Source organism: Bufo bufo, chromosome 8 (genome assembly GCF_905171765.1).
Source record: "Bufo bufo chromosome 8, aBufBuf1.1, whole genome shotgun sequence".
Classification (NCBI taxonomy): Eukaryota; Metazoa; Chordata; class Amphibia; order Anura; family Bufonidae; genus Bufo; species Bufo bufo.
In genome coordinates, this window is record NC_053396.1 from 200,194,096 (window position 1) to 200,212,865 (window position 18,770).

General features: G+C 41.4%; 1 protein-coding gene across 1 annotated transcript in view; it reads right to left on the reverse strand.

Annotated features, from left to right (window-relative positions):
• Positions 1-266: 266 nt before the first annotated feature.
• The window catches only part of LOC120978177, a 45,476-nt gene continuing 26,972 nt past the window's right edge, over positions 267-18,770 (reverse strand). The window contains exons 8-61 of the mRNA XM_040406397.1: positions 18,735-18,764; positions 17,929-17,958; positions 15,919-15,954; positions 15,749-15,778; positions 13,626-13,655; positions 13,461-13,490; positions 13,299-13,328; positions 13,133-13,162; positions 12,931-12,997; positions 12,803-12,832; positions 12,638-12,667; positions 12,471-12,500; positions 12,325-12,354; positions 12,168-12,197; positions 12,001-12,030; positions 11,836-11,865; positions 11,671-11,700; positions 11,474-11,503; positions 11,309-11,338; positions 11,144-11,173; positions 10,977-11,006; positions 10,810-10,839; positions 10,645-10,674; positions 10,478-10,507; positions 10,313-10,342; positions 10,146-10,175; positions 9,981-10,010; positions 9,814-9,843; positions 9,649-9,678; positions 9,482-9,511; positions 9,317-9,346; positions 9,150-9,179; positions 8,818-8,847; positions 8,651-8,680; positions 6,921-6,950; positions 6,756-6,785; positions 6,589-6,618; positions 6,424-6,453; positions 6,257-6,286; positions 6,092-6,121; positions 5,925-5,954; positions 5,760-5,789; positions 5,593-5,622; positions 5,428-5,457; positions 5,261-5,290; positions 5,096-5,125; positions 4,929-4,958; positions 4,764-4,793; positions 4,597-4,626; positions 4,432-4,461; positions 4,265-4,294; positions 4,100-4,129; positions 3,903-3,932; positions 267-375 (exon numbers count right to left, since the gene is read on the reverse strand). Coding sequence (XP_040262331.1) covers positions 267-375; positions 3,903-3,932; positions 4,100-4,129; positions 4,265-4,294; positions 4,432-4,461; positions 4,597-4,626; positions 4,764-4,793; positions 4,929-4,958; positions 5,096-5,125; positions 5,261-5,290; positions 5,428-5,457; positions 5,593-5,622; positions 5,760-5,789; positions 5,925-5,954; positions 6,092-6,121; positions 6,257-6,286; positions 6,424-6,453; positions 6,589-6,618; positions 6,756-6,785; positions 6,921-6,950; positions 8,651-8,680; positions 8,818-8,847; positions 9,150-9,179; positions 9,317-9,346; positions 9,482-9,511; positions 9,649-9,678; positions 9,814-9,843; positions 9,981-10,010; positions 10,146-10,175; positions 10,313-10,342; positions 10,478-10,507; positions 10,645-10,674; positions 10,810-10,839; positions 10,977-11,006; positions 11,144-11,173; positions 11,309-11,338; positions 11,474-11,503; positions 11,671-11,700; positions 11,836-11,865; positions 12,001-12,030; positions 12,168-12,197; positions 12,325-12,354; positions 12,471-12,500; positions 12,638-12,667; positions 12,803-12,832; positions 12,931-12,997; positions 13,133-13,162; positions 13,299-13,328; positions 13,461-13,490; positions 13,626-13,655; positions 15,749-15,778; positions 15,919-15,954; positions 17,929-17,958; positions 18,735-18,764 — 1,742 coding nt within the window. The remainder of the gene's footprint in view (positions 376-3,902; positions 3,933-4,099; positions 4,130-4,264; positions 4,295-4,431; positions 4,462-4,596; positions 4,627-4,763; positions 4,794-4,928; positions 4,959-5,095; positions 5,126-5,260; positions 5,291-5,427; positions 5,458-5,592; positions 5,623-5,759; positions 5,790-5,924; positions 5,955-6,091; positions 6,122-6,256; positions 6,287-6,423; positions 6,454-6,588; positions 6,619-6,755; positions 6,786-6,920; positions 6,951-8,650; positions 8,681-8,817; positions 8,848-9,149; positions 9,180-9,316; positions 9,347-9,481; positions 9,512-9,648; positions 9,679-9,813; positions 9,844-9,980; positions 10,011-10,145; positions 10,176-10,312; positions 10,343-10,477; positions 10,508-10,644; positions 10,675-10,809; positions 10,840-10,976; positions 11,007-11,143; positions 11,174-11,308; positions 11,339-11,473; positions 11,504-11,670; positions 11,701-11,835; positions 11,866-12,000; positions 12,031-12,167; positions 12,198-12,324; positions 12,355-12,470; positions 12,501-12,637; positions 12,668-12,802; positions 12,833-12,930; positions 12,998-13,132; positions 13,163-13,298; positions 13,329-13,460; positions 13,491-13,625; positions 13,656-15,748; positions 15,779-15,918; positions 15,955-17,928; positions 17,959-18,734; positions 18,765-18,770) is intronic.

The window sequence follows — 18,770 nt, forward strand, 5'->3', positions numbered from 1 at the left end:
GCCAAACTGACGAACCGTCTAAAAAAAGAGTTAAATACTGGTGGTTTTGGCACAGTTGGAGGCAGAGTTTTATCTTACATTTGCTATTGGATGACTCAATGTTGTGGTTTTATATGACTGACCGACTCGGTGCTCACTGATTGAATCAGCTCATTAGCAAGTGGCAGTCTGAGTCACTTGATCGTTGCCCTGAAGTAGGGTAACTACTGACTTGATGGATAGTTGTAATAAATTAAGAAAAAAAAGTTATATTAGAAAAAGACACATCAAATTGGGATTTTCTGCTCATCTTCTTTTACTTCACTTAAGATAAGAAGAATAAACTTCATGCTGGTTAAGGTCTTGTCTTGAGCAACAAAATTCTTACAACAGTATCTATGAAGGAAAATAGGGTAATGTTAGTTTTAATTACCTTTAGTCGCCTCCTCCACTAGGGGGAGCAGTGGAGCTTACTGCATATGGATTTATACAGCTCCCATTGAACTCAGTAGGGAATCAGTATACAGTGAGCTCCCTCTAGTGGTGGATGCAGGCAGTAAGAATTTGATCACATAAGTTTATGGATGGATGAAGGAAAATCGGGGGATTTGGAGCTCTGTAAAATATAAAACTGGGTTTCTACCCTTATAAAAGTACATATCATATTACTGGGAATACTGTGGTACAAGGAGGTATGCGGAGATGCCACATGGGACAGCAATAGAGGTTTGTACTACTAGCCTATACCTAACCAAAATATTAACCCCTTAACCTATAACATGTACATGTACGGCATTATGTGCCAGTGGGTGTATGGAGCGGGCCTCTGCAGTGAGCCCGCTCCATACACGACGGGTGCTGGCTGTTTCATACATCCGGCTGAAGCGATTCAAGCACGAGGCACAGCTCAGAATGGAGAGAGTAAAAATCCAATTCAGCCTAATAGATCTCTATTAGTGTGAATAGGAGAGGAGATCAAAAGATCCCATGTACTAGGCCCCCTAAGGGGTCTAAAAGTTATAAAAACACCAATATATTAAAAGTTTAAAATCACCCCCCTTTCCCAATTTTACATATGAAAATATATAAACAATAAAAAATAAACGGAAAATGTCTGAACTATTAAAAAAATAATAATAATTTCTGTGCGGTGAACACCGTAATGGGAAAAAATGAAAAACACGCCATTTGCCATTTTTTTGTCATCTTGTCCCCCTAAAAAATTGAATAACGGTGATCAAAAAGTCATACACACTACAAAAATGGCTGTCAGAATATAGCGAGGCCAAAAAAATTTGGATTTTTCCAAAGGTTTTTATTTTTTTAACAGTAGTAAAACAAACCAAAAGAAAAACTATTCAAGTTTGGTATCGCCGGATTCGTATTGAGCCACAGAATAGGAATCTCATTTTTAGTTCATAGTGAACGCTGTGATGTCAAAACCCCAAAAACCTTGCTGGAATTCAGTTTTTTTATTTTTCAATTTTGCCACGCAAAGAATTTTTTTCCCGTTTTCCAATACAAGACATGGTAAATTAAATGGTGGCATTAAAATATGCATCTTGTCCCGCAAAAAATAAGCTCTCGTATGGCTATGTGAAAGGAAAAATAAAAAAAGTTATGGCTATTGCAACGTAGGGAGGAAAAATCCTAAATATAAAAATGAAAATAGGCCCGGTCTTTAGGGGTTAAATAGCCCCCATGATTATAGAGTAGAATGCAAGCACAGGTAAAAACTTAGCTAAGCTGGGTGGCTTATTTTAGCGTTACATCATCGCTGCATGGGACAACCCCTTTAATTTCCAAAACTACTTACAATGGCTAATATGAAGCAGAATCCACCGATGACGACAACAGAAACAACTGCTGAGAAGAAAGATATGAGTACAATGCCATAAACGGGAAGTCCTGGAGGTTCTGAAATAAAATTAAATAAAAATTAAGACTTGTGTGTTTGAAACCTCCCTAATTTTTAGATGTCAAGTTTCTGAATATGATTTGCTTATTACTATCCTGAGGCAAAAGCACGTGAACACTGGATCAGACTACACAGAGTTGGTTTGTAGTCTGTAACCGTGGAGACACATAGGTCTACATAGGAGCTGTTTACACAAAACGGTAGAAAATATAGACATTTTGTAAAGTTGATTATTTTTTTATATATATATTTTCGATGCAGGGTTAATCTAATTATCTCTCCAAGAGATAAGGGGTGCCAGAAGTCTCTGGGAGCCATTTATCTGCCAAAACTTATCTGAAAGGTCAGGATTGAAAACTTTTCAGTTGGTAAATTTCGAAGTCCCATACAGCGCGGGACCGTCTATTTATGGGTAGGGCTTACATAAATCCCACCTATTTTTGGTCCAGGGCAGTTCAAATTTGCTGGGACTTTCTCAGAAAATTAGGGACAGTCCCTGCAAATTCGGGACTATTGGCAACTATGTGTTATGATGGAGGATGAGGTCAGTGTCTACAGTAATACCCCTGTATAAAGTCTGCTTACCTGGTTGGGCGACTGGGGCTGGGCTCTCAGCTGTCAGTGTGAATAAGACTTAAATCTCAGTCAATAAGACTCGTACAAATACATGGAAGAAGGTCTTATGTATAGTAATATGTGGCTCTTCTAGGACTTACACTGGAGCATCTGCCTCAGTGCTTAGGAACACACCCCATTGACAATGGAAATGGTAACACCTAGTTGTTAATTTAGGTTACTTTCACACTCGCGTTTGGTGCGGACACGTCATGGATCTGCACAGACGGATCCGCACCGATAATACAACCGCATGCATCCGTTCAGAAATAAAAATTAAGACTGAATTTACAAGAGTTCTATATGACCTAAATTGGGTGGTGGTGGCCCTTAAATTGTAGAACCCCCATTTACACATATTAGGTTGTAATGAAAAGAGAGTAAGGCTGGGTTCACACGAGCGTGTCCGGATTAGTTCCGGATGCGTCCCGGTGTGTTGCGGCAAACCCGCGCGAGTAGGAATGCAATTGCAGTCAGTTTTGACTGCGATTGCGTTCCGATGTTCAGTTTTTATCATGCGTGTGCAATGTGTTTTGCACGCGCGTGATAAAAAACCGACTGTGGTACCCAGACCCGAACTTCTTCACAGAAGTTCAGGTTTGGGTTCGGTGTTCTGTAGATGTTATTATTTTCCCTTATAACATGGTTATAAGGGAAAATAATAGCATTCTGAAAACAGAATGCATAGTAAGTGATCAGTTGAGGGTTTAAAAAAATAAAAAAAATTAACTCACCTTCTCCGTTTGTTCGCGTAAGTCCAGGTCTCTTCTTTACTTCTCAAAAGATGAACTATGGGCTAAAGGACCTTTGGTGACGTCAGATCACATGCTCCAATCACATGGTTCATCACCGCGGTGATGGACCCTGTGATTGGAGCATGTGATCTGACGTCACCAAAGGTCCTTTAGCCCATAGTTCATCTTTTTAAAGTACTAAAGACCGGGAGAACTACGCGAACAAGAGGACAAGGTGAGTTAATTTTTTTTATTTTTTAACCCTCAATTGATCACCTACTAAGCATTCTGTATTCAGAATGCTATTATTTTCCCTTATAACCATGTTATAAGGGAAAATAATACAGTGTATAGACAGTCACCTAGCAACCCTGCGTGAAAATCGCACCGCATCCGCACTTGCTTGCGGATGCATGCGATTTTCACGCAACCCCATTCACTTCTATGGGGCCTGCGTTGCGTGAAAAACGCAGAATATAGAGCATGCTGCGATTTTCACGCAACGCATAAGTGATGCGTGAAAATCATCGCTCATCTGAACAGCCCCATTGAAATTAATGGGTCCAGATTCAGTGCGGGTGCAATGCGTTCACCTACCGCATTGCACCCGCGCGGAAATCTTGCCCGTGTGAACGCAGCCTAAGAGAAGGACTGACCTGTCCTTGGTGAAGTAGAGCCTGTTGTACCTGGAAAATAAATATGAATATTGAACTTACAAGGATTGTATATTGCTTGAATCACGTGGTCGTGGCACTTAAATGGTAGATGCCACATTTACACATATGATAATCCAGTCTTGCCTACAGGACTTGTGTTCTGGGGAATTCAATGAACAGAGAGTAAAAGGACTAACCTGTACTTGGGGAAGTAGATCCTGTTGTGCCTGGAAAATAAGCATGAAGATTGAATTTACAGGAGGTCTCTATGGCCTAAATCGGGTAGTGGTGGCCACTATATGTTTGAACCCCGATTTATACATACTAACTTGTAATGAAGAGAGAGTAAAAAAAGGACTGACCTGTGCTTGGTGAAGTAGATCCTGTTGTACCTGGAAAATAAATATGAATATTGCATTTACAAGGGGTTGTGTATTGCCTGAATCGTGTGGTCGTGGTACCTAATTGGTTGATTCCCCCATTTAGGCATACTAGGTTTTAATGAAGGCAGAGTAGGAGAAGGACTGACCTGTCCCTGGTGACGTAGAGCCTGTTGTACCTGGAAAATAAATATGAAGTTAAATTTACAAGGGGTTGTGTATGGCCTGAATCGTGTGGTGGTGGCCCTTATATGTTTGAACGCCCATTTATACATACTAACTTGTAATGAAGAGAGAGTAAAAAAAAGACTGACCTGTCCCTGGTGACGTAGAGCCTGTTGTACCTGGAAAATAAATATGAAGATTGAATTTACAAGGGGTTGTGTATTGCCTGAATCGTGTGGTCGTGGTACCTAATTGGTTGATTCCCCCATTTAGGCATACTAGGTTTTAATGAAGGCAGAGTAGGAGAAGGACTGACCTGTCCCTGGTGACGTAGAGCCTGTTGTACCTGGAAAATAAATATGAAGTTAAATTTACAAGGGGTTGTGTATGGCCTGAATCGCGTGGTGGTGGCCCTTATATGTTTGAACGCCCATTTATACATACTAACTTGTAATGAAGAGAGAGTAAAAAAAGGACTGACCTGTGCTTGGTGACGTAGAGCCTGTTGTTCCTGGAAAATAAATATGAAGATAGAATTTACAAGGGGTTGTGTATGGCCTTATTCGTGTGGTCGTGGTACCTAATTGGTTAATTCCCCCATTTAGGCATTCTAGGTTTTAATGAAGACAGAGTAAGAGAAGGACTGACCTGTCCCTGGTGACGTAGAGCCTGTTGTACCTGGAAAATAAATATGAAGTTAAATTTACAAGGGGTTGTGTATGGCCTGAATCGCGTGGTGGTGGCCACTATATGTTTGAACACCCATTTATACATACTAACTTGTAATGAAGAGAGAGTAAAAAAAAGACTGACCTGTCCCTGGTGACGTAGAGCCTGTTGTACCTGGAAAATAAATATGAAGATTGAATTTACAAGGGGTTGTGTATTGCCTGAATCGTGTGGTCGTGGTACCTAATTGGTTGATTCCCCCATTTAGGCATACTAGGTTTTAATGAAGGCAGAGTAGGAGAAGGACTGACCTGTCCCTGGTGACGTAGAGCCTGTTGTACCTGGAAAATAAATATGAAGTTAAATTTACAAGGGGTTGTGTATGGCCTGAATCGCGTGGTGGTGGCCCTTATATGTTTGAACGCCCATTTATACATACTAACTTGTAATGAAGAGAGAGTAAAAAAAGGACTGACCTGTGCTTGGTGACGTAGAGCCTGTTGTTCCTGGAAAATAAATATGAAGATTGAATTTACAAGGGGTTGTGTATGGCCTTATTCGTGTGGTCATGGTACCTAATTGGTTAATTCCCCCATTTAGGCATTCTAGGTTTTAATGAAGACAGAGTAAGAGAAGGACTGACCTGTCCCTGGTGACGTAGAGCCTGTTGTACCTGGAAAATAAATATGAAGTTAAATTTACAAGGGGTTGTGTATGGCCTGAATCGCGTGGTGGTGGCCACTATATGTTTGAACACCCATTTATACATACTAACTTGTAATGAAGAGAGAGTAAAAAAAAGACTGACCTGTCCCTGGTGACGTAGAGCCTGTTGTACCTGGAAAATAAATATGAAGATTGAATTTACAAGGGGTTGTGTATTGCCTGAATCGTGTGGTCGTGGTACCTAATTGGTTGATTCCCCCATTTAGGCATACTAGGTTTTAATGAAGGCAGAGTAGGAGAAGGACTGACCTGTCCCTGGTGACGTAGAGCCTGTTGTACCTGGAAAATAAATATGAAGTTAAATTTACAAGGGGTTGTGTATGGCCTGAATCGCGTGGTGGTGGCCCTTATATGTTTGAACGCCCATTTATACATACTAACTTGTAATGAAGAGAGAGTAAAAAAAGGACTGACCTGTGCTTGGTGACGTAGAGCCTGTTGTTCCTGGAAAATAAATATGAAGATTGAATTTACAAGGGGTTGTGTATGGCCTTATTCGTGTGGTCGTGGTACCTAATTGGTTAATTCCCCCATTTAGGCATTCTAGGTTTTAATGAAGACAGAGTAAGAGAAGGACTGACCTGTCCCTGGTGACGTAGAGCCTGTTGTACCTGGAAAATAAATATGAAGTTAAATTTACAAGGGGTTGTGTATGGCCTGAATCGCGTGGTGGTGGCCACTATATGTTTGAACACCCATTTATACATACTAACTTGTAATGAAGAGAGAGTAAAAAAAAGACTGACCTGTCCCTGGTGACGTAGAGCCTGTTGTACCTGGAAAATAAATATGAAGATTGAATTTACAAGGGGTTGTGTATTGCCTGAATCGTGTGGTCGTGGTACCTAATTGGTTGATTCCCCCATTTAGGCATACTAGGTTTTAATGAAGGCAGAGTAGGAGAAGGACTGACCTGTCCCTGGTGACGTAGAGCCTGTTGTACCTGGAAAATAAATATGAAGTTAAATTTACAAGGGGTTGTGTATGGCCTGAATCGCGTGGTGGTGGCCCTTATATGTTTGAACACCCATTTATACATACTAACTTGTAATGAAGAGAGAGTAAAAAAAAGACTGACCTGTGCTTGGTGACGTAGAGCCTGTTGTACCTGGAAAATAAATATGAAGTTAAATTTACAAGGGGTTGTGTATGGCCTGAATCGCGTGGTGGTGGCCCTTATACAGGGAGTGCAGAATTATTAGGCAAGTTGTATTTTTGAGGATTAATTTTATTATTGAACAACAACCATGTTCTCTATGAACCCAAAAAACTCATTAATATCAAAGCTGAATATTTTTGGAAGTAGTTTTTAGTTTGTTTTTAGTTTTAGCTATTTTAGGGGGATATCTGTGTGTGCAGTTGACTATTACTGTGCATAATTATTAGGCAACTTAACAAAAAACAAATATATACTCATTTCAATTATTTATTTTTACCAGTGAAACCAATATAACATCTCAACATTCACAAATATACATTTCTGACATTCAAAAACAAAACAAAAACAAATCAGTGACCAATATAGCCACCTTTCTTTGCAAGGACACTCAAAAGCCTGCCATCCATGGATTCTGTCAGTGTTTTGATCTGTTCACCATCAACATTGCGTGCAGCAGCAACCACAGCCTCCCAGACACTGTTCAGAGAGGTGTACTGTTTTCCCTCCTTGTAAATCTCACATTTGATGATGGACCACAGGTTCTCAATGGGGTTCAGATCAGGTGAACAAGGAGGCCATGTCATTAGATTTTCTTCTTTTATACCCTTTCTTGCCAGCCACGCTGTGGAGTACTTGGTCGCGTGTGATGGAGCATTGTCCTGCATGAAAATCATGTTTTTCTTGAAGGATGCAGACTTCTTCCTGTACCACTGCTTGAAGAAGGTGTCTTCCAGAAACTGGCAGTAGGACTGGGAGTTGAGCTTGACTCCATCCTCAACCCGAAAAGGCCCCACAAGCTCATCTTTGATGATACCAGCCCAAACCAGTACTCCACCTCCACCTTGCTGGCGTCTGAGTCGGACTGGAGCTCTCTGCCCTTTACCAATCCAGCCACGGGCCCATCCATCTGGCCCATCAAGACTCACTCTCATTTCATAAGTCCATAAAACCTTAGAAAAATCAGTCTTGAGATATTTCTTGGCCCAGTCTTGAAGTTTCAGCTTGTGTGTCTTGTTCAGTGGTGGTCGTCTTTCAGCCTTTCTTACCTTGGCCATGTCTCTGAGTATTGCACACCTTGTGCTTTTGGGCACTCCAGTGATGTTGCAGCTCTGAAATATGGCCAAACTGGTGGCAAGTGGCATCTTGGCAGCTGCACGCTTGACTTTTCTCAGTTCATGGGCAGTTATTTTGCGCCTTGGTTTTTCCACACGCTTCTTGCGACCCTGTTGACTATTTTGAATGAAACGCTTGATTGTTCGATGATCACGCTTCAGAAGCTTTGCAATTTTAAGAGTGCTGCATCCCTCTGCAAGATATCTCACTATTTTTGACGTTTCTGAGCCTGTCAAGTCCTTCTTTTGACCCATTTTGCCAAAGGAAAGGAAGTTGCATAATAATTATGCACACCTAATATAGGGTGTTGATGTCATTAGACCACACCCCTTCTCATTACAGAGATGCACATCACCTAATATGCTTAATTGGAAGTAGGCTTTCGAGCCTATACAGCTTGGAGTAAGACAACATGCATAAAGAGGATGATGTGGTCAAAATACTCATTTGCCTAATAATTCTGCACGCAGTGTATGTTTGAACGCCCATTTATACATACTAACTTGTAATGAAGAGAGAGTAAAAAAAAGACTGACCTGTGCTTGGTGAAGTAGATCCTGTTGTACCTGGAAAATAAATATGAATATTGCATTTACAAGGGGTTGTGTATTGCCTGAATCGTGTGGTCGTGGTACCTAATTGGTTGATACCCCCATTTAGGCATACTAGGTTTTAATGAAGACAGAGTAAGAGAAGGACTGACCTGTCCCTGGTGACGAAGAGCCTGTTGTACCTGGAAAATAAATATGAAGTTAAATTTACAAGGGGTTGTGTATGGCCTGAATCGTGTGGTGGTGGCCACTATATGTTTGAACGCCCATTTATACATACTAACTTGTAATGAAGAGAGAGTAAAAAAAGGACTGACCTGTGCTTGGTGAAGTAGCACCTGTTGTACCTGGAAAATAAATATGAAGATTGCATTTACAAGGGGTTGTTTATTGCCTGAATCGTGTGGTCGTGGTACCTAATTGGTTGATTCCCCCATTTAGGCATACTAGGTTTTAATGAAGATAGAGTAAGAGAAGGACTGACCTGTCCCTGGTGACGTAGAGCCTGTTGTTCCTGGAAAATAAATATGAAGATTGAATTTACAAGGGGTTGTGTATGGCCTTATTCGTGTGGTCATGGTACCTAATTGGTTGATTCCCCCATTTAGGCATTCTAGGTTTTAATGAAGACAGAGTAAGAGAAGGACTGACCTGTCCCTGGTGACGTAGAGCCTGTTGTACCTGGAAAATAAATATGAAGTTAAATTTACAAGGGGTTGTGTATGGCCTGAATCGCGTGGTGGTGGCCCTTATATGTTTGAACGCCCATTTATACATACTAACTTGTAATGAAGAGAGAGTAAAAAAAAGACTGACCTGTCCCTGGTGACGTAGAGCCTGTTGTACCTGGAAAATAAATATGAAGATTGAATTTACAAGGGGTTGTGTATTGCCTGAATCGTGTGGTCGTGGTACCTAATTGGTTGATTCCCCCATTTAGGCATACTAGGTTTTAATGAAGGCAGAGTAGGAGAAGGACTGACCTGTCCCTGGTGACGTAGAGCCTGTTGTACCTGGAAAATAAATATGAGGTTAAATTTACAAGGGGTTGTGTATGGCCTGAATCGCGTGGTGGTGGCCCTTATATGTTTGAACGCCCATTTATACATACTAACTTGTAATGAAGAGAGAGTAAAAAAAAGACTGACCTGTGCTTGGTGAAGTAGATCCTGTTGTACCTGGAAAATAAATATGAAGATTGAATTTACAAGGGGTTGTGTATTGCCTGAATCGTGTGGTCGTGGTACCTAATTGGTTGATTCCCCCATTTAGGCATACTAGGTTTTAATGAAGACAGAGTAAGAGAAGGACTGACCTGTCCCTGGTGACGAAGAGCCTGTTGTACCTGGAAAATAAATATGAAGTTAAATTTACAAGGGGTTGTGTATGGCCTGAATCGCGTGGTGGTGGCCGCTATATGTTTGAACGCCCATTTATACATACTAACTTGTAATGAAGAGAGAGTAAAAAAAGGACTGACCTGTGCTTGGTGAAGTAGCGCCTGTTGTTCCTGGAAAATAAATATGAAGATTGCATTTACAAGGGGTTGTTTATTGCCTGAATCGTGTGGTCGTGGTACCTAATTGGTTGATTCCCCCATTTAGGCATACTAGGTTTTAATGAAGACAGAGTAAGAGAAGGACTGACCTGTCCCTGGTGACGTAGAGCCTGTTGTACCTGGAAAATAAATATGAAGTTAAATTTACAAGGGGTTGTGTATGGCCTGAATCGCGTGGTGGTGGCCAGTATATGTTTGAACACCCATTTATACATACTAACTTGTAATGAAGAGAGAGTAAAAAAAAGACTGACCTGTCCCTGGTGACGTAGAGCCTGTTGTACCTGGAAAATAAATATGAAGATTGAATTTACAAGGGGTTGTGTATTGCCTGAATCGTGTGGTCGTGGTACCTAATTGGTTGATTCCCCCATTTAGGCATACTAGGTTTTAATGAAGGCAGAGTAGGAGAAGGACTGACCTGTCCCTGGTGACGTAGAGCCTGTTGTACCTGGAAAATAAATATGAAGTTAAATTTACAAGGGGTTGTGTATGGCCTGAATCGCGTGGTGGTGGCCCTTATATGTTTGAACGCCCATTTATACATACTAACTTGTAATGAAGAGAGAGTAAAAAAATAACTGACCTGTGCTTGGTGAAGTAGATCCTGTTGTACCTGGAAAATAAATATGAAGATTAAATTTACAAGGGGTTGTGTATTGCCTGAATCGTGTGGTCGTGGTACCTAATTGGTTGATTCCCCCATTTAGGCATACTAGGTTTTAATGAAGACAGAGTAAGAGAAGGACTGACCTGTCCCTGGTGACGTAGAGCCTGTTGTTCCTGGAAAATAAATATGAAGATTGAATTTACAAGGGGTTGTGTATCGCCTTATTCGTGTGGTCGTGGTACCTAATTGGTTGATTCCCCCATTTAGGCATTCTAGGTTTTAATGAAGACAGAGTAAGAGAAGGACTGACCTGTCCCTGGTGACGTTGAGCCTGTTGTACCTGGAAAATAAATATGAAGTTAAATTTACAAGGGGTTGTGTATGGCCTGAATCGCGTGGTGGTGACCCCTAAATGGTTGATCCCCCATTTATGCATACTAAGTTGTAATGAAGAGAGAGTAAGATAAATACTGACCCGTTGTTGGTGAAGTAGATCCTGTTGTACCTGGAAAATAAAAATTAAGACTGAATTTACAAGAGTTCTATATGACCTAAATTGGGTGGTGGTGGCCCTTAAATTGTAGAACCCCCATTTACACATATTAGATTGTAATGAAAAGAGAGTAAGAGAAGGACTGACCTGTCCTTGGTGAAGTAGAGCCTGTTGTACCTGGAAAATAAATATGAAGATTAAACTTACAAGGATTGTATATTGCTTGAATCACGTGGTCGTGGCACTTAAATGGTAGATGCCACATATACACATATGATAATCCAGTCTTGCCTACAGGACTTGTGTTCTGGGGAATTCAATGAACAGAGAGTAAAAGGACTAACCTGTACTTGGGGAAGTAGATCCTGTTGTGCCTGGAAAATAAGTATGAAGATTGAATTTACAGGAGGTCTCTATGGCCTAAATCGGGTAGTGGTGGCCACTATATGTTTGAACCCTCATTTATACATACTAACTTGTAATGAAGAGAGAGTAAAAAAAGGACTGACCTGTCCCTGGTGACGTAGAGCCTGTTGTACCTGGAAAATAAATATGAAGTTAAATTTACAAGGGGTTGTGTATGGCCTGAATCGCGTGGTGGTGGCCACTATATATTTGCACGCCCATTTATACATACTAACTTGTAATGAAGAGAGAGTAAAAAAAGGACTGACCTGTGCTTGGTGAAGTAGCACCTGTTGTACCTGGAAAATAAATAGGAAGATTGCATTTACAAAGGGTTGTTTATTGCCTGAATCGCGTGGCCGTGGTACCTAATTGGTTGATTCCCCCCATTTACACATACTAGTTGTAGTGAAGACAGAGTAAGAGAAGGACTGACCTGTCCCTGGTGATGTAGAGCCTGTTGTACCTGAAAAATAAATATGAAGTAAAATTTACAAGGGTTGTGTATGGCCTGAATCGTGTGGTGGTGACCCCTAAATCCCCCATTTATACATACTAAGTTGTAATAAAGAGAGAGTAAGAGAAGTACTGACCTGTCCTTGGAGAAGTCGGTCCTGTTGTACCTGGAAAATAAAAATTAAAACTAAATGGTCTGAATCGTGTGGTGGTGGCCCCTAAATTGATTCTCCCATTTATACATGCTAGGTTGTAATGAAGAGAGAGTAGGGGGAGGACTGACCTGTTCTTGGTGAAGTAGATCCTGTTGTACCTGGAAAATTAAAATTAAGACTGTATTTACAAGAGGTCTGTATGGCCTGAATTAGGTGGTGGTGGCCCCTAAATAGTAGATCTCCCATTTACACATATTAGGTTGTAATGAAAAGAGAGAGTAAGGGAAAGACTAACCTGTACTTGGTGACGTAGAACCTGTTGTACCTGGAAAATAAATTTGAAGATTGAATTTACAAGGGTTTTGTATGGTCTGAATCGAGTGGGGATGGCCCCTAAATGGTTGGTCCCCAATTTACGTATACTAGGTTGTAATGAATAAAGAATAAGAGAAAGACTAACCTGTACTTGGTGACGTGGAACCTGTTGTACCTGGAAAATAAATATGAAAATTGAATTTACAAGGGTTTTGTATGGTCTGAATCGAGTGGTGGTGGCCCCTAAATGGCTGGTCCTCCATTAACATATACTTGGTTGCAAAGAAGAAAGAATAAGAGAAAGACTGACCTGTACTTGGTGAAGTAGATCCTGTTGTACCTGGAAAATTAAAATTAAGACTGTCTTTACAAGAGGTCTGTATGGCTTGAATTGAGTGGTGGTGGCTCCTAACTGCCAGATCTCCCATTTATACATACTAAGTTATAATAAATAGAGAGTAAGAGAAGAACTGACCTGTTGTTGGTGAAGTAGATCCTGTTGTACCTGAAAAAAAAATTTAAGCCTGGACTTACAAGAGTTCTGTATGGCCTGAATCAGGTGTTGGTGGCCCCTAAATAGTAGATCCCCCATTTACACATATTATTTAGTAATGAAAAGAGAGAGTAAAGGAAAGACTAACCTGTACTTGGTGACGTAGAACCTGTTGTACCTGGAAAATAAATTTGAAGATGGAATTTAGAAAAGTTTTTTATGCCCCAAATTATGTAGTGGTGGCCACTAAATAGTTGGTCCCGAATTTACGCATACTAGGTTGTAATGAAAGAATAAGAGAAAGACTAACCTGTACTTGGTAACGTGGAACCTGTTGTACCTGGAAAATAAATATGAAAATTGAATTTACAAGGGTTTTGTATGGTCTGAATCGAGTGGTGGTGGCCCCTAAATGGCTGGTCCTCCATTAACATATACTTGGTTGCAAAGAAGAAAGAATAAGAGAAAGACTAACCTGTACTTGGTGAAGTAGAACCTGTTGTACCTGGAAAATAAAAATTAAAACTAAATTTACAAGAGTTTTGTAAGGCCTGAATTGCATGGTGGTGGCCCCTAAATGGCAGTTCTTTCCTTTAGACATGCTTTAGCACTTGTGTTCTGGGGGAGGATGCAATGAAGAGACAGTAAGGGAAGGACTGACCTGTCCTTGTGGAAGCGAACCTGACATATAAGCAAATCAGTACACAAGATGAAATAATAATATAATAACATGATGGGAGAGGACTGGGAATCCTGCAAAAGGTTAATAGAATTACTGACCGCTGCTTGGAGCCGGTGATGCGGTTGAGTTTGTAAAAGGAATATGAAGAGTTAATTCAATTAACTAAAATAAAGGAATACATCAATGCCCTCTAGGTAGCATTACACTCATATTCTTCATTTGACTTTTAGCAAGGCCCTGATCCAGGGCTGCAGAGGCCCCTGAATAAGATTATATTTTTGTTAAGAGATAAATAAAGAGTAACACTGTCATAGTATTGAGCAAAAATAGTTTCATATAGTGCTCACATAATATTGCCATAGAGTACACAGGTATTACCACTATACAGTGCTCACGTAATACTGCCATACTGTGCTCATATTACAGCCATGATGTGCTTACAAGCTTATGGAATATTACATTCTTCATAATGATGCATATTACATTGCCATACAGTGCTATCAAATTACTGTCCAAATAATAGTACAATATGGCGCATATATGACATCTATGTGATGCCACCATATTGTGCCTATTTGATACCGTCATACTGTGCAAGTAAAGATAGATAGATACACAAACAAAAAACAACAGCAGCACACTCTTCTACAAAAAAATGAAGTTGGGTTCAATTCCTCCTAGATTCGAGGCACAAATCCACAGATAATGTCCAAAGAACACCAAGGTAGGGGAGGGCGGTGGACCCGTTCATTAATCCAGTCGCAATGTTTCAGCCCAGCTCAATGGGGCCTTTGTCAAGCAAACAAATGATGTCCCACAGAGGTTTAAATACCCACAAAGTGATTTGAATACATAATTGATAATCAATAATACATGATTAAGTGTACAAGGTAATAACTCATAATATTCATGGGACAAAGGCCCCATTGAGCTGGGCTGAAACATTGCGACTGGGGTAATGAACAGGTCCACCGCCCTCTCCTTCCTTGGAGTGCTGCCTCATTATTTGTTCTTGAGATAGATAGATAAATAGAAGTTTAGAGATATAAGGACTGAGCTGTATTTGGTGAAGTTGAACCTGTTGTACCTGAAAATTAATATTATAGATTAGCAACACCGCAGGAGAAATGCTAGCACAGGCTTCCAGTATCCGTAGTTTCAGGTGCTGCACATCTCGTATCATCTGAAGGCAATCGTCTATGCTGTGAAGATACGAGATGTGCAGCACCTGAAACTACGGATACTGGAAGCCTGTGCTAGCATTTCTCCTGCGGTGTTGCTATCAGTGTGTGAAGAGTGGGAGAAGAGGGTTGCAATGGGCAGCACATTGAACACATTTTATACACCATTGTTTTTCTTGTGAAATTCCCAATAAGTTTGATGTGTCAAATGACCCTCTTCCTATTGAAAAAACTAAAGTTGGATTCAAAATGGCTGACTTCAAAATGGCCGCCATGGTCACCACCCATCTTGAAAAGTTTCCCCCCTCACATATACTAATGTGCCACAAACAGGAAGCTAATATCACCAACCATTCCCATTTTATTAAGGTGTATCCATATAAATGGCCCACCCTGTATATATAATATTAAGATTGAATTTACAAAGGTTGTGTGTAGCATGAAGTACGTGGTGGTGGCCCCTAAATGGTGGTAGATCTCCATTTACACATGCTAGAATCCATGCCTTCCTATAACACTTGTATTTTGGGGTAGGGGATGCAATGAAAGGAGAGTAAGAGAAGGACTGACCCGTGCTAGGGGAGGTAGAGCCTGTTGTACCTGGAAAGTAAATATAAAGGTTGAATTTACAAGAGTTCTATATGTCTGAATTGCGTGGTTGTGGCCCCTAAATGGTAGATCCCCCATTTCTACATACTAGGTTGTAAATAAAGAGCGAGTAAGAGAAGGACTGACCTGTGCTAGGGGAGGTAGAGCCTGTTGTATCTGGAAAAATAAATATTAAGACTGAATTTACAAGACACATAGAATAATCAGTACATCCAATGGGTAGGAAGTGGCAGTAAAATAATAAGATATTAACACAATGGATGGAAGTGGGCTGGTAAGTTAACAAAATTACTGACCGCTGCTTGGAGGTGGTGAAGAAGCTGAAGATAAGCCTGTGAAGCGAATATAAAGAGTTAATTCACTCAACAAGAAAAGCAATATGCCAATGGCCACCAGGTGGCGCTGCACTGATTCTTCATTTTACAGACATTTTAGTCCAGGCCTCGTCAAGGGCTGTGGAAGCCCCTGAATAAGACAGGTGGACCCACTGACATTATTTTTGTGTCAAAGAGGACCTGTCACAACACCTGACTTGCCTGTTTTAATAGCTACATGCCTTTCCCATGTAATAAAAATCCTGGAGCATCTATTCTTAGGGCTCTATGTTGTGCCATTCCTTTATTATTTATACTAGAAGCTATGAATGAATTACTAGCAGTCTGCAGTAAGGGTACAGGGGGGTGGTAACCAGTTGGGGGGTGTACCTGCACTGTCTGACAGTGGCAGCACTGATTGTATAGAGTAAAACTGTGCAGGGACACACCCCCAATTGGTTACCGCCCCTCTGTACCCTTACTGCAGACTGCCAGCAATTCATTCATAACTTCTAGTAGAAATAATAAAAGAATGGCACAACATAGAGCCATAAGAATAGATGCTCCAGAATTGTTATTACACAGGGAATGCATGAAGCTATTAAAACAGGCATGTCAGGAGCGGTGACAGGTGTTCTTTAAGGCTGGGTTCACCACACGTTTTAGTATTACGTTTAATGTATACAAAAAACATATACCGTATTTTTCGCCCCATAAGACACATTTTTCACCCCCTAAAATGGGGTGGGGGGGAAACGCTAGTGCGTCTTATGTGGTGAATACATGGCAAAGAAATATAAAATGTGCAGCGCATTGCTTATGCTCGGTACATCGCAGGCTGCGTTGTATAGGAAAAGCAGCCTGCGATGTACCAGACATCTGAGTAACCTGAAGAGGGAGAGCCCGGCGGCTGCAGCGCGTGCTTGCTGATGGGGACCGGCCGTGGCGTGCGCTGGGTGGTAGGGTCAGGTGTGCTGTAGCTGGTGTAGGGTGATAGAGACCGGCCAGCCCTGTATCGTGCTGGTTGATAGGGACCGGCCGGCAGATTTTCCGGTGAGAACTTTGGTGGGAGCGCGGGAGCAGGCAGATGAGGGGCGGAGCAGGCTTTCCTGCCACATATGCCTGCCCCGCCTCTAAGTCTTCACACTGCCTGCTCCTGTGGACAAGGCATGAGGACTGATGAGAGGCCAGGGCTGATGAGAGGCTAGGGGGCTGATAAGAGGTCAGGGGGCTGATTAGAGGCTTGGGGGCTGATGAGAGGCTTGGGGGCTGATAAGAGGCTAGGGGGCCGATAAGATGCTAGGGGGCTAAGAGACTAGGGGGCTGATAAGAGGCTAGGGGGCTGATAAGATGCTGGGGGGCTAAGAGACTAGGGGGCTGATAAGAGTCATGGGGGCTGATCTGAGGTCTGAATGGGGGTCTCATTTATATTGGGGCTCTTATCTGAGGTCTGATTGGGGGTTGTTCACTTTGGGGTCTGAGCTGAGATCTGATTGGGGGTCTGATCTGAGGTCTTATTGGGGTCTAATTAACATTGGCGGGTCACAATTCAGTGAGCACAGATATCACAATACAGTGCCTGCATAATACTGCCATAGTGTGTCTATATAGCAGTGCTATACACTAAAACATAACAGTGACTAAATAAAGAAGACTTGGTCATTTCCCCCTCTTTCTGACCAGGTGCGTTTTCCATTTTTTCAGTGCATGCACCTTTGAAAGTCATAACTTTTTTGTGTGCCCTTTTTCAGTGATACATGGGGCTTTATTTTCATGTCATTTTTATTTTAATATTTTTGTTTGTTAGTAGCAAAACATGCTACAATTTTTTTTTTAAATCATGTTGACAGTGGACTGTTGTTAGGAATAATAGCATGATGGTGGCCTCTAAATGGTAGAGATCCCGGGGCAATTGCTTATTGTACACATAATAGAATCCAGTCCTGCTTATAGCACTTGTGTTCTGGGGAAGAAAGTAAGAGAAGGACTGACCTGTACTTGGTGAAGTAGAACCTGTTGTACCTAGAAAGTCAACATGAAATGAGTGAATTTACAAACCACGTAGAAAGATCCACATTACACTAAATATCACATCACATACTACGAGTAAAGGGGAGCAGCCAGTACATAAATAAGCAATTGGAAGAGTAAAAGAGAACTGGACTGTGGTGATAGTAAAGGGTTAATATAAGTTCTGATGGCTGCTTGGAGAAGGAGATGACGCTGAGGTCGAGCCTGTAATAGAAGTATTAAGAGCTCATTTTTCTCAATATAAAAAAATGCAATAAAGCAATGACCACCAGGTGGCGCTGCACTCTTATTCTTCCCTTTGCATTTAGTCAAGGTTCTATACCGGCCCTTGGACAAGACTTGTGGGACTCACGTCAATTAAGTAGTACTGCCATAAGATTGACCAATTTATAGTACTCATATAAAACTGCCCACATAATACCTACCTTATCATTCCAGTACCACCTCTGTATGTGGCCCTTGGCCCCTGACACAGGACCCCACTTGAGGATGACACAACATAGTTCAATGGAACAAAACTGGTGGGCACTGATTTTGGAGATTACAGTCACAATTGTTTAGAAAGCTACCACCCGGTGGACTGTTAGTACTAGTAATAGCATGGTAGTGGCCCCTAAATGGTAGAGACCCCGGGGCAATTGCTCATTGTACACATAATAGAATCCGGTCCTGCCTATAACACTTCTGTTCTTTGGGATGGGGATAGGGGATTGGGGGGGGGGGGGGGGGGGGGGGTACAATGAAGAGAGAAGAAAAGAAGGACTGACCTGTACTTAGTGAAGTAGAATCTGTTGTACCTAGAA